General features: G+C 35.1%; 2 protein-coding genes across 3 annotated transcripts; both read left to right on the plus strand.

The window, feature by feature from the left end:
* The first annotated feature begins 692 nt into the window (after positions 1–692).
* Positions 693–2624, plus strand: LOC145791555 (disease resistance protein UNI-like). Its single transcript, XM_082871917.1, has one exon. It carries the CDS (start codon positions 693–695, stop codon positions 2622–2624), a length of 1932 nt encoding a protein of 643 aa, XP_082728043.1.
* A 1160-nt stretch (positions 2625–3784) lies between these two features.
* On the plus strand, positions 3785–13590 carry LOC114316042 (uncharacterized). Of its 2 annotated transcripts, none has more exons than XM_082869388.1 (5): positions 3785–3880; positions 5099–5758; positions 7107–7808; positions 12887–12928; positions 13034–13590. In XM_082869388.1, exons 1-4 carry the CDS (start codon positions 3806–3808, stop codon positions 12911–12913), a joined length of 1464 nt encoding a protein of 487 aa, XP_082725514.1. In that variant the 5' UTR covers positions 3785–3805; the 3' UTR covers positions 12914–12928; positions 13034–13590. The 2 variants fall into 2 exon arrangements, with proteins under 2 accessions (XP_082725514.1, XP_028118501.2); XM_028262700.2 differs by having other exon boundaries at positions 7269–7808.
* The last annotated feature ends 286 nt before the right edge of the window (positions 13591–13876 follow it).

Consider the following 13876-nt stretch of genomic DNA (forward strand, 5'->3'; position numbering starts at 1 on the left):
TTGCGCCAATTGATTAACTAATAAGATTTCAGAATAAATAAATAAAAGAGGTCTTTTTTTAATATTATTTTCGAATGCAACTAAGGGAGGTCCAACTGATCATTTCTACGTTAACCAACTTGGGACATTGGTGATTAGTTTCCTCTCTCTCTCTCTCTCTGTCTCTCACTCAAACCAGTGTGACTGCTGAAATTTGCTTGGGTGAAAGGCTCTATACCTGCGGTGAAATTTGCTTCCAGTGTGTACGCTTTTTCAGATCTCCCTCTTCATATTCCAGACCAAGCAAGGTAACTCAACTTGAAAACAGAGCTTTCATTTACTTTCTCACCTTCATTTCCCTTTTATTCCGGCTGTACTGTTTTGCTTTCATTCTTGCCGTCTCCTTTTGATTCTTGTACTCCCTTTGCTTCTTTGTTTTCATTCTTGTTGTTTTTTTGGCCTTTTCATCTTGTGTTTCCTTTTAATTTCTTAAGAACAAAAAAAAGGTCCAAAAAAAAGCCCTTTTGATTCTTGGACTGTCTTTGCTTCTTTGCTTTCAGTCTTGCTGTCTCTTTTTGATTCTTGTACTATCTTTGCTTTTGTTCTTGTTTTTTTTTGGCTTTTTCATCTTGTGTTTCCTTATAATTTCTTTAAAAAAAAAAAAAATATGTCAAGAAAAAAGCCCAAAAATTAAAAAGAGAAAAAAGTGAGAAATGGCTGAAGGAATTGGTTTCTCCTTTTTGGGGAAAGCTCTGGGGGGAATTGGCGCGTACTTGGTTGCTCCGATCGGCCGACAGTTTGGTTATCTGTTTTGCTTCAACACCAACATTCAAAATCTTGAGACTCAATTGGACAGCCTAAAAGCGACAAGAGAAGGGGTTCAACTAGGGGTGGATGAAACACGCAACAATGTCAGAACCGTTGGACCTCATCTTGAGGCATGGCTGACTAAAGCAAATGACAACACAGTAGAGGCAGCGACAATTATTAAAGACAAGGCCCAAGTTCAAAAGGGGTGTTTCAATGGGTGGTGTCCAAATCTCAAGTTGCGTTATTCACTGGGCAGGAAAGCTGTGAAGAAGACTCAGGAACTAGCTCTTCTCCATTCTGAGGGTAGCAACTACATTCAGTCGTCCTACAATCCACCACCACCAAGCATAGAACCTATACCTACAACAACAGAATTCCAGGGGTTTGATTCTCGAATTCTGGTCATGAACGAGATCATTGAGGCTTTGAAAGATGATGGGATCCACTTGATTGGGATATGCGGGATGGGCGGAATAGGCAAGACAACAATGGCAAAAGAAGTTGCAAAAAGAACCAAAAATCTCTTCTATGAATTTCCAATGGCAGTTGTCAGCCAAGAGCCAGACCTAACTAAGGTTCAAGGGTGTATTGCAGACATGTTGGGTCTCAAACTTGATGACAGGGAGAGCCCGATAGCAAGAGCAAGTCTCCTACGCAAGAGACTTCTGCTAGACAATAAGAAAATTCTTGTCATACTGGATGACATTTGGGAAGAATTTGGTCTAGAGGAGTTGGGATTTCCTTTGGAAGGAGGTAGCAACAAGAGTTGTAAGATCCTTTTCACTTCACGAAATCGAAATATGTGGAAAGGAATACAAAATAAAAGGTATATCCAACTTGAAGTCCTAGTGGGTGAAGAACCATGGCATCTCTTTAGAGAGAAGGTAGGCGATTGTGCTGACGACCTTGATCTGCTACCACTAGCAAAGCAGATTGTAAATGAATGTGGAGGTTTACCACTTGCCCTCATAACTATCGGAAGGGCTCTTACAAGCGAACACAACCAACATCATTGGAATAATGCGCTTCAACAACTAAGAACCCCTTGTTTAGAAAGTTTGTCGTCAGAAGTGCCTGCAAAAGTGTATCAAGCTCTATATTTTAGTTACAATTTTCTACAAGATGAGAGAGCCAAGAAACTGTTTCTGCTCTGTTGCTTGTTTCCAGAAGACTATGAAATTCCTATTGAAGATTTGGTTCGATACGGAATCGGATTGCGGTGGTTTGAAGGCATCGACAAAGTGGATGAAGTAAGAGATCGAGTGAATGTCTTGGTTGATCAACTTAGAAGTTGTTATTTATTGTTGGATGGTGATCTCGAGTTGCTAATAAAAATAAAAATGCACGATGTAGTGCGCGATGTCGCCATATCAATTGCGGCAAAAGATAAGCATGGTTTTATGATAATCCATGGTGCCAAATCGAGAAAGTGGCCAAAGAAGCCGACATATGAGCTTAACACTTCCATTTCGGTGATATCAAATGAAATTGAAGAGTTTCCAGGAGGATTGAGATGCTCAAAACTTGAGTTTTTACTAATACGATGCCAGAATAGTCCGCTAAAAATACCGAGCAATTTTTTCGAGGGCATGGGGGAACTCAAAGTATTGGACCTAAGAATCACGAAAGACATCTTGTTACTGCCGTCATCACTGCAATTCTCGAGAAACCTGTTGACATTGCATCTTGATCATAGTCAGAAGTTCGATAATATATCTGTAATTGGAACGCTATTGAATCTGGAAATCCTCACCTTTGGTGAATCCAACATTGAGGAGTTACCTGAGGAAATAGGAGGACTGGTTAATTTAAAGTTGTTAGATCTGACAAGATGAAAACTTAAAAGAATAGCACCTGGTGTCATATCAGCCCTAGTCCAATTACAAGAGTTGTACATGGGTGGCTGCGGTATCGTTTGGGAAGGAGAAGGCAAGGAAGGAGGAGAAAATGCGAGCTTAAGAGAGTTTGAATCCTTGTCCAATTTGAATACTTTAGAGATTAATATAAAAGATGTGTGTTTGCCAAGAATCCCATTGTTTAGCAAATTGACAAAATACTCAATTTTGATAGGTCATGGTGCCAGCGCCTATTTTGCTAGAGAATACATAACTAGGCCCCGAAGGTTTTTGAGTCTCCATCTTTATGACACGTGTATTATCCCGTTAGATTGCGGTGGGATCAATTCGTTGTTAAGGAGTACTGCAGATCTACAGTTAAGGGGGAAGGGTTCGGAGGATGCAGTGCAAGAGTTGTTTCGAGAGGGAGTTGAAGGACTCCAACACTTGAAGGACCTATTAATTGATGATTGTGTTACACCAGAATGTTTTGTCAATACAATGGAATGGGTCCCGCATACACATAATGCTATTCCTCCTATTTTTCCTATCCTGGAGTTCTTAGAGCTCAGTAATCTACCCAATTTAAGAAAGATATGTCACTGCCAACTTCCAACCGGCTCTTTTGGAAAACTAAAACATCTTCATATTCATGAACTTGATAGAATGGAAGAAGTTATTTGGAAGGAAAAAGGAGAAGATGATGCAACAAACAAGATGGAGTTTCCAGCGTTAGAATCCATGAATTTGTGGAAACTACCAATGCTCATTGGTTTTTGCAGAGGGACTGACGAGATTGAGTTCCCTCAATTGAAGAAATTGCATCTTCATCGTCTACCACAACTCAAGTGGCTCTTCCTCGATAGCAGTAATCCGTTTTCAGAGTCAATGGAAAACCATGGGTATGTTTGGTTTGCATTTGGAAGATGAGTTTTAGAAAAAAATTTCTAAAAAATTGTTTGGTTTGAGTTTTTCTCAAAAAATTTTCAAAATCACTCTATCTCTTACACATCAATCAATCACTTTTTTTCTCTCCTCTCTCCTTCTCAATCACTTTTTCTCTCACACACATCTACTCAAATTTTCCCAAAATATCAAATCATCCCAAACTCCCAAAAAAACAACTCTCCCAAAATATACAACCAAACAAACCAAAAAAATTTCTAAACCCTCTCCCCAAAATGTTTTTCAAAAACAACTCTCTCAAAAACAAACCAAACAAGCCCCATACCTTCCTATCTCTTTTCCCCCACAAGGTATGTCCACACCGCTTCCACAATAAGTACATCTATTCTGGATGCATCTAAAAAGTAAATATGTATGAAAAAATCTTTAAAAAAATTAAAAAATACAAAAATATACCGGTTTTTTCTCATCTTTAGTGAATTTTTTAAAAATATTTCACAAATATCTACATTTTAGGTGCATCTAAAAATTTTAATTTTCTTACTAAATTTTCTTACCAAGGATGGATGTAGGGGTGCGGGTTGGGGCGGTCACGCCCAGAAGTTTTTAAAAATTACGACAAATTATCAATAGGTCCTGGTAATTGGAATTAATTTTCATAAAGTCCTATTTAAAATAAATCCTAATAAAATCTCCATTAAAAATAAATTTTTGTGACGATTTTTTACATGTCACTAAAATTTGATAATTAGTGACTTTTTTTTACGGTTTTTTTAAATTGTCGTTAAAATTTATAATTAGTGATGTTTTTCAGTGACGAATTTTTTAAACTATCGCTGAAAATTGAAAATTACCTACTTTTTTTTGTGACAAAATTTTCAAACTGTTGCTGAAAATTAACAATTAGTGACGTTTTTTTAATAGTATTTGATAAAAAATGCCATTAATTCTCACAGGACCTAATGGACAATAAGTTCACTTATTAAGATCTACAAGTAAATCCCTCTAAAAATTATATATATTGTACTACTAATTAGGACGATAATTATAAGTTGAATATTTGGCATTTACAAAATTTCAATAGCTTGCACCATCCAAATTATTTACATTACAAAATTTTAAAAATAGTTTTTAAGTTGAGTTTTATCAAATATTGATCCATTCTATTTGTTATCTTTATTATTTGTTATGTTTCTATATTGTATAAAGTTACTTGTATTCTATTATTTGTTTCAATTTGTTACTATTCATGGTCATGGATGGAAATTTACTATTAGAACGTAACTTATTCTATTGTTAGTTTCTTTAGTTGAATGGCACAATCATTTGTTTCTCTTCTCTCTCTTTTCATTGTCAAGGATTAGTATTTTGTTTTTTTTTTTTTTTTGGATCTCAATAACCAAATGAAAAAAAGGCAATCATATCTTATTTCATTCATTTAAACTTTTTGGTTGTAAAAATTATTGGTCATATATGTAGACTACAAGAGGAGAGACAAAGATAGAGTGATATTCCATAACCATTCCTACAAATGTTATAACTACTACTGACAAAAGTTTTATTTTCAGGTTGCATTACCTAGCTTGGAGGAGCTAGAACTCAAGGATCTTAACAATCTGGAAGGGCTGGAACACATTCCAATCTCAGTGGGTTCCTTTTCTAAACTTAAAAAAGTACATGTAGAACACTGTGGCAAATGGCTCTGTGTTTTTCCGTCACAATTTCTTATGAAGCTGCGAAATCTTGAAGATCTAACTGTAGAAAATTTCAGTTTACTAGAGAAGGTGTTTGGATTGGAAATGAGGGACTGTAAGGAACAAGAATCAGAGATGCTCTCGCTCTTGAAATCTCTAAAATTAAAGCGTCTACCCCAACTGAATTATATTTCAAAGAGAGATCCCATTGGATTGATGTACATTTCACAATTAAATATTCTACATGTTCATGACTGTGATAACTTGAGATATCTATTCCCACATTCTATGATGAAGTGTATGTTACAACTCCAAGAATTGGAGAAAAGGAGATGTAAAATGATGTCAAGGATTGTTGCAGATGAGAAAGGGCAGGGCAAAAGCTCGGTGGATAAAATTGAGCTCACTCAATTGAAAATTTTGCGGCTTTATGATCTACCGATCCTTGTGAGTTTCTTTCCTAAAGTGATTGCTACTTCGGCTACATCAACAGAATGCCTCCAAAATGTCAAGCAAACTCTATTCAATGAGAAGGTAAAATGAAGAAGTAGAATGCTAGTGAAACCAAAGCTACTTAACTTTTACAATTGTTATGTTTTTATTCTTGGCAACCCCGTTTGACAAAACTCCTTTCAGATGTATTTATTTTCGCACTTTTATTTCAGTGAGGCTATGAGTTTATTAGATGCGAATCCAAACCCGAATCGAACCATGCAGAGAAGTTTGTGATGTTAATGCTTTCAAGATTGTCACTTCGCTGATTATTACGGGGGTCGAGCTGCTCGGTCAGCTCGCGGCCAAAGCAAAATGCAAAATTGCATTCAAAATTGCATGTCCATCGTTGCTCGCTCGAGCCAAGGAGTTCTCGCTCGATCTAGGGCTTGCTCGCTCGAGCCAAGGAATGCGCGCTCGAGCCAGGGATTGCGTCCATACAAAAACCTGAAAGAGTGTATTCCTCGCTCGAGCCAAGGATCCGTCGCTCGAGCCAAGGCACTAGTAGAAATCATGAAAAATACACTCCTCGCTCGAGCCAGCAAAGCTTCGCTCGAGCGAGCCTCAGAATCCGGATTTCTCAAGGAGTTTGTTTTCTTCCTAATCTAGGATTACTTTTAGTTCTCTATAAATACTTGGTTTTCTCCCAAAACTAAGGTATTGATTGAACTCCTTCAGATCTTCTTTTTTTGTTCTTAAGGATTATATCTGGGGATATTTTGTTAGTTTTCTTTGATATTTTTATTGAGTATTCAACTCATGATTTAAAGAGAGTACATCAAAGGTTTGGTTTGTTATACACAAAAGAGAGAGTTGTTCTTCGGTGGAGTCTGAAGAATTCGAGCCTGAAGCTTCGGTGGATCCTGGAGTGGCTCTTTGGAAAGACAATTCCGAGGTGAAGATGGGGTTGAAAGAGGCACATAGAGGTTGGTTCAATTAGGCGTTGTGGATTCGCTAGGTAATTGAGAGTATACCTGTGTAATTCCTTTAAATCTTCTTAGTGGATTGTTCTTGTGGCTGTTGCCCGTGGTTTTTTTATCACAATTGGAGGTGTCCAATTGTGGTTTTTCCACGTAAAATCGCTTGTGTCTCTTTGTCTTGATTGTTTGATTGGGATTGTTATATTCCGCTTAAAATTGATACATAATCACAAATCAACATCTAGGGGATTTCTAGATTTTTCAACAATGATTTGTATAATTTTTTTTTTTTTTAATTTTTGTTTTGGTTCAAGTAACAAAATCAAATGGGCTACCATATCTTATTCCAATAATTTGAAATTCAAGGTTAAAAAAGTTCTAGGTAACACATACAAAGTACAGAGAGGTACATATCTCATAACCATTCCTACTATCATTATACTACAACTAAAAGAATGAGTTCTTTTCAGGTTGTATTCCCCACTTTGGAGGTGCTAGAACTTCAGCATCTTGACAATTTGGAAGGGATGGGACATTGTCATCGATGTCCTTGTCCAAACCTAGATATGTACATGTACGACACTGATATGGGACACTGTCCACCTTCATCGATGTCCTTGTTTGGTTTGCAGGTTGCATTCCCTAGCTTGGAGGAATTGAATCTCCATGGATTTCAGAGCATGAACGAAATATGGTGCAATCAACTTCAGACCGACTCGTTCAACAAACTAATTAGACTGTATGTCTCAAATTGTGGCAGTTTGAAAAATCTGTTCTCTCTTTTTATGGCCAGATATCTTGTGCATCTAAAAGAGCTAGTCATAAGAAAATGCTTGATGATGGAAGAAGTAGTTGCAAAGGAGGAAGATAAAGAAGAAGGAAGGATAAACAGAACTCCATTGCCTAAATTGGAGTATTTGAAACTCAAAGATTTACCAGTGCTCAAGAGTTTTTGCCACGTTACTCATGTTTGGGAATTGGCACTGGTAGAAAACATCACTGTCCTCAATTGCCCTGAAATGAAGACCTTCTCTCCTGGAGTCATATGCACCCCAAAGTTGCAACGTGTATTTGTGCAGGAGGGAAGAGCCAAGTGGTACCCAGGCAGAGAAGGAGAAGACTGGCTATGGATAAGTGACCTCAATCAAACCATACTGTACCTAATTGAAAAGGTATGTTGTTTATGTGAATACTTTTGTTTTTCTCTCTCTTTTTCTTCCATTAAGTGCATAAGTCACATTTTAACTTCCAAGTATCCAAAAAGGAAAGCAAGCTTCAGACAATTGAGAAGTAAGTATTTTAAAACTATCAAATCATGATTTTTCCAAAAATTAAAATTTTGTTTACTATATTGCTAAATTTGCAATTAAAAGAAGTATTAAATTAATACATCTGAAGTACATTTTACATAAAATTTTCTTCCTTTCAATTATAAAAGATCAAAAGTTAGTTCTTTCTAAAGTATGAAAGTTGTGTTTGGATCATAAACTTAGATGAAGATTTAAAAAAAGAAAGAGAAAATATATGTGACAAAATATAACTACATTTTACACAATTTTTCTTTTTTCCTTTCTAAATCCATATTCAAATCTGTCATTCAAACACGACCGTAAAAATTCAAAAAAATTGGATTTACTGTACAGGGCTATTAATTCTTGTGCAATTTAATATATTACTTGTGAGAATTACTCTTAATATTATTATTTAAATTCATGATTAATAATGATAGCACACCTGAAGCAGCGTACCCAACAATTCACTCTCTCCTTTTTACTTACCAACTAATACACTATCCTGTATAAACTTTAAGATCTACTAGCTTATCAAAGCATTGAACTTGTATAATTCTTTATAATAAAAGTAGAATTATTTTTCATATACTAACAATGTTATTAAAAATTTTATTAAAAATATAAGAAAGAAAATATAATTGATTGTTAAAAAAGTAATGATACGTAAACATCCAATAATGTGGTGACATGTACGTTTTTAGTAAGATATTTAGTACGAATTTAAGTTCATATAACATTGCTCTCAAAGGTATCTATGTTACATGGCTTCAAGTATGAGTATTGGTTGTTAATGCCTATCCAAGTACAAGACTTTCTAAACTTAAATCTTAGAATATTGGGATATATCCAAAAGTTATGTGGACATGTCAAGATGTATATATATATATATTTCATATTATAATATGAGAAACATTATTGTGGAATTTATTAGAAAATCCTCTTTCAAATATTTGGATCTCCGTTAGTCCATAAGATATTCTTATATTCTAATAAGACTTATTATTTTGGATATTTGATCTACCAAATCCTAATTTTTATATTTACGGTATTTTATGAATAACTTTACCTTTACAAATATTTTTTGAACCCTTAGCAACCTGATAATGTGAAAATTCACATTAAATAAATTTAATAGTGTGGATGTTTACGTTGGCAGTGTGAACATTAATGGACATTTCACCCCATCATCATCAGGGGTATTTTGGGAACTGTGTCATCCATAGGATTTATTGAAATATAAGAAAATAATTTGTACTAAGTGAAACATAAGTAGGTGAAGAGAGATCTATGAAAATTTTCTAAAATTATTTAAAAATATATGTTTAGAAAAAAATTTGAAATTAAAAGAAGTATCTAATAAATATATCTGAACTACATTTTACATAAATTTTTCTTCTTTTCAATTATAAAAGATCAAAAGCTTGTTCTTTCGTAGGTATGAAAGTTTATTTTAAGCTGTGTTTGGATCATAAATTTGGATAGAGATTTTTAATAAAAAGAAAGAGAAAATGTGAGTAAAATATTAATAATTTTTATTTATTTATTTTTTGAACGAGTAAACGCCCTGGGGCTACAAAGAAGAATCCACAGTCAACAGCTTGATTATCCGTGACAGAGAAACTTGCATCACAATTAATCTTCACGGAGCCAGGAACTAGGCAACTCCACTTAGGACAGCTAGCTGAGGAGGCTGGATCTCCTCGGTTGGACTCTATGATGGGGCTGAGAGCCCGATTAAACTCCCTCCAGTAGGCAGAGACTTGATTGACGACTAAGGATGGATCAATCCAAGATTGATTGAAGACCCAGCAGTTTCGAGCTCTCCAAATATACCACCCCACAGTGGCAATCTTCCCCAGCGCGAAAACCCAAATCACACCCAATCCAAATAGCACGAGTCCAACTGCACTGAAACAGGAGATGTTCGATGGATTCCGGATGGATTCCGAATGGGCAAGACAGATGGGTTACAATTTTGAAACAATACAATAACGTCTAAACAAATTCTCCTTCGTGGCTAGTTTATTGCAACAAACTCTCCATAAAAAATTCCTAATCTTAGGAGGGACCGGAAGAGACCAAATTAGCTTCCTGAAGCCCTTCAGAGGCACGGTAGAGAAGGACGCCATTGTATTGGTAGCATTATGTTGTTCCATAAGCGCTACCTAATACCCACTCTTGACCTCAAACTCACCTTTCGTAGTATGGTGCCAAACCAGGGAATCAGATTTGCCTTCCGAAGATATAGGAATAGTGAGAATTTTATAAACATCTTCCTGTGCAACTGTGGTCTGAAGAGCAGTTTGATCCCACTTCACTCGAGACTGAGTTATGACCTCCGCAACCTTTTGCACAGGACAACCTGGGACTTGAGGGACTGAAGCTTAAAATCTACGGATAAGGGAACCCACTTGTCCTCCCATAAATTGATGGAAGTGCCATTATCGACCTGCCATTGAAGCCCCTTTTAGAAGAAGGTCCCTACCCTGCATAATACTAGACCAAGCCCACGAGGCCTCTCTACCCCTACTAGTTGAAAGAATGTTCAAATGTGGGTGATAAACACCTTTCAAGATCCGAGCAGAAAAGGAATTGGGAAATTTTAGTATTCTTTATACTTGCTTCACGAGGAGAGCAAGATTAAAAGCCTTAAAAGTCCCAAAAACCCATCCTGCCCTGAGATTTAGCAATAGATAGTCTCTCCCAACTGGCCTAATAAATTCCATTTTCTTTTGGATCCCCTCCCCACCAAAACTTGCTCATATACGAGTTGAGTTTATCACTGAATTTTTTTGGAAGAGAAAAACAGGACATAGCATAGGCCGGGATAGCTTGCATAACCGACTTAAGAAGGACTTCACGGCCAGCTTGAGATAACAAATTGTGTTTCCAACCTTGCATCTTGTGAAGCGCTCTATCAATTAGGTAGGAATAGGCATCAGATTTGGACCTACCCTAGCAAAAGGGAAGGCCGAGATATGATGTACCGGGCAGAGTTGGAGAAATGCCCAGAAGAGTGCAAGCATTAAGCCTCTCCTACTCAGGCGTGTTAGATGAAAAAACAAAGTAAAAGACTTTCCAAACTTAAATCTTAGAAAATTCTCTTTCAAATATTTATATCCCAATTAGTCCATAAGATATTCTTGTATTCGAGTAAATCCTATTATTTTGGACATTTGATTTATCAAATCCTAATTCTTATATTTAATGTATTTTATGAACAACTTTACCCTTACAAATATTTTTTGAACCCTTATTTATCAATATATATATATATATATATATCTAATTGTGAACCCTTAGAAACTTATGATGTGGACATTCAGATTAAATAAATTTGACAGTATGAATGTTCTTGTTGACAATGTGAACATCAATGCGCGCTTCACTTTATTATTATTTTGATAATTATGCCACTTATAGGACTTGTTGAAATATAAGAAAATAATTTGTACCAAGTGGAACATATGTAGGTGAAGAGAGATCTATGAATAAATTTTCCAAAATTATTCAAAAATATATGTGAAATTAAGTTATATTTAGAGAAAAAAAAAAAAGTAAAGAATTTTAGCTCTTAATTAACCATGTGAAAGACAAAAAATATTCTTTACTAGCAAATATGAGCTTGTTCCTCTTCAAACATTATATAAAATTAGAGAATACAAGTGTCTAAGTTAGATACGGGTGTCAGACACATCTCACACTCAAAAATGATCACTTGAGACCTTGCTATTTTTTAGTGAAAGTGGATGATTAACATAATTTTTTTTTTAATATATATATATATATATTATTTAAATCTAAATATATTCAAGGGTTTCAAAAGGAAAAATATAAAATAGTAATGTAGAAATAAATTTCCTCCACTAATCAGGAATGTTAGTTAAGGTACCAATATTGGTCTAACAAATTTCTAACTCTCATCAATTTTGGAGAACAATTATATGCATTCACACACAAATCTCTTACATAACCCTTGTGAGATGAAAAGAAAAATAGAGTATAAGAAACTTAAATTTGAGAGTGCATACCATTATCTTATTTATAGGTCATGTTCATTTTAAATTTCATCCTAAATAATATATTGAAAGGGCTTGATGAAAAACCAAAATTATCACCAATGAAGATGCCAAATCAAGTATGAAGTTCAAATGCTGCTTGGAAATTGTAATGGTAAAGCCACTAATCTCCCATGTGTTAGAGGGGAGCTTCTAAATACACCCCCTCCTTTGGCCGCGCCCCAAACCAATTCCTTTAGCAAAGCCACTAGTTGTGTGCACGTGATTGAGTGTATTTAGAAGCTCTCGTTTTTGAAACCAAACTTTCCTTTATTATACTTTTTATCCTAAAAACTAAGAAACATTCAAGAAACCTCCATAATTCTATCATAGATTGGTGGTTGTGTGCGCATGATTGGGTGTATTTAGAAGCTCCCATTTTTTGAACCGAACTTTACCTTTATTATATTTTTTATCCTAAAAACTGAGAAACATTCAAGAAACCTCCATAATTCTATAGTAGATTGGTGGTTTTCCCAGACCACATGTGATTTTTTGGCGGATTTTATAATTTGTTGTTTGTAATTTGAGTAGGCTTTCTTGTTTGGTCCTTTGGAATTTTGTTGTTTTTCTTTTGAACTAACAACTTTATAATTTTGCTCAAAAAAAATAATTATGCCCAAATCTACTTGTATGTTTTTTTTGTTTCCCTTCATCTATTCATATTAATCAACTTCATGTATATAGAAAATCTTCTATCATAAGAGTATAGTAAGCTGTGGCACTTACGGACCATGTTGCCCCAAATGGTAGTTGCAACTCTTATGCACCATGCTACCTCAAATGGTGCTTGCGAGTTCTAGTGTTACTTTTTTCTCCTTTTTCTTTCTTTTTAAATTTTTGCATATTAGTTTGTCAATCAAACTTGTCTAAATTTTTATTTGTATTCTTGTGTTGTAGCAACAACAACAAGAACAATTGCAATAGGACCTGCAGCAACAAGTGAGATTCTTTGCATTTCATTTTCTAAATCTTTCCTATGAATAGTTTGTCTATAAAAAATTTTGTACTTCCTTTTTAATTATTTTTTATTTGTGTTTCTTGCAGCATGAAAGGCGGACCTAGCGTAGCAGTAAAGCTACCTCTTGGTGACCTAGTAGTCACGGTTTCGAGTCGTGGAAACAACCTCTTTGCTTGCAGGGGTAAGGTTGTGCACATCAACCCTTCCCCAGATCCCGCTTAAGCGGGAGTTTTGTGCACTCGGTATGCCCTTTTTATTTCTTGCAGCATGAGGTAGGTGAGGAAGGATGAGAAAAGGAGGAAGGATGAGAAAAGGAAGAGGCTAATAACAACAATGATGATGGTGGTGATATGTACGAGGATGGAGATAGCCATAATTAATGAACATGAGGATGACTTTTGATGATAATGATGGTAACAATGCTCAATATTGTGATTATCAGCTCTCTAAACATTTTGAATACAAAGTGTGTATTAAAGTATCTTTCATCGATATTATTTTCCAAGCAAGAGAAAAATATTGGTGTCTTGTGCCTTCTTTAAACCATAATTCTCAGTTTATAGTTATATTTCTCAGGATAAAATATGAAATATCTTCATTTTCTTCCAATTTGATAAACCTATTATGACTTATTTTTTTAATACATTGGTGATATTGTTTAACTTTTAAATTAAAATTCTATTTATAAACATATTATTATTTATTACAAAGTACATAGAGTATATCTAGCATATCATATAGTGATAGTCATAAATGTGTTGGTATTAAATAACTGGTTGGTTTGTACCCAATCAAAATCGTATTTGTGTCATGCATGCGTTGAATTCAAAATATTTAAATGCAAGTCTTTAAATTGATTCATAATGATGTAGATTGATAACTTTGGGTTGGAGAAAAGCCAGATCCTTTTGGGTTTCAATAATTTGTTG

Source organism: Camellia sinensis, chromosome 5 (assembly GCF_055761805.1).
Source record: "Camellia sinensis isolate YWXY chromosome 5, ASM5576180v1, whole genome shotgun sequence".
Lineage (NCBI taxonomy): Eukaryota > Viridiplantae > Streptophyta > Magnoliopsida > Ericales > Theaceae > Camellia > Camellia sinensis.

Excerpts from the sequence above, each read along its gene's own strand:
- LOC145791555 (XM_082871917.1), top strand. The coding sequence starts at position 693 with ATGGCTGAAGGAATTGGTTTCTCCTTTTTGGGGAAAGCTCTGGGGGGA.
- LOC114316042 (XM_082869388.1), top strand. The coding sequence starts at position 3,806 with ATGTTTTTCAAAAACAACTCTCTCAAAAACAAACCAAACAAGCCCCAT. Across the intron at positions 3,881-5,098 it reads TATCTCTTTTCCCCCACAAG|GTTGCATTACCTAGCTTGGA; the intron begins GTATGTCCACAC and ends TTTTATTTTCAG. Across the intron at positions 5,759-7,106 it reads AAACTCTATTCAATGAGAAG|GTTGTATTCCCCACTTTGGA; the intron begins GTAAAATGAAGA and ends AGTTCTTTTCAG.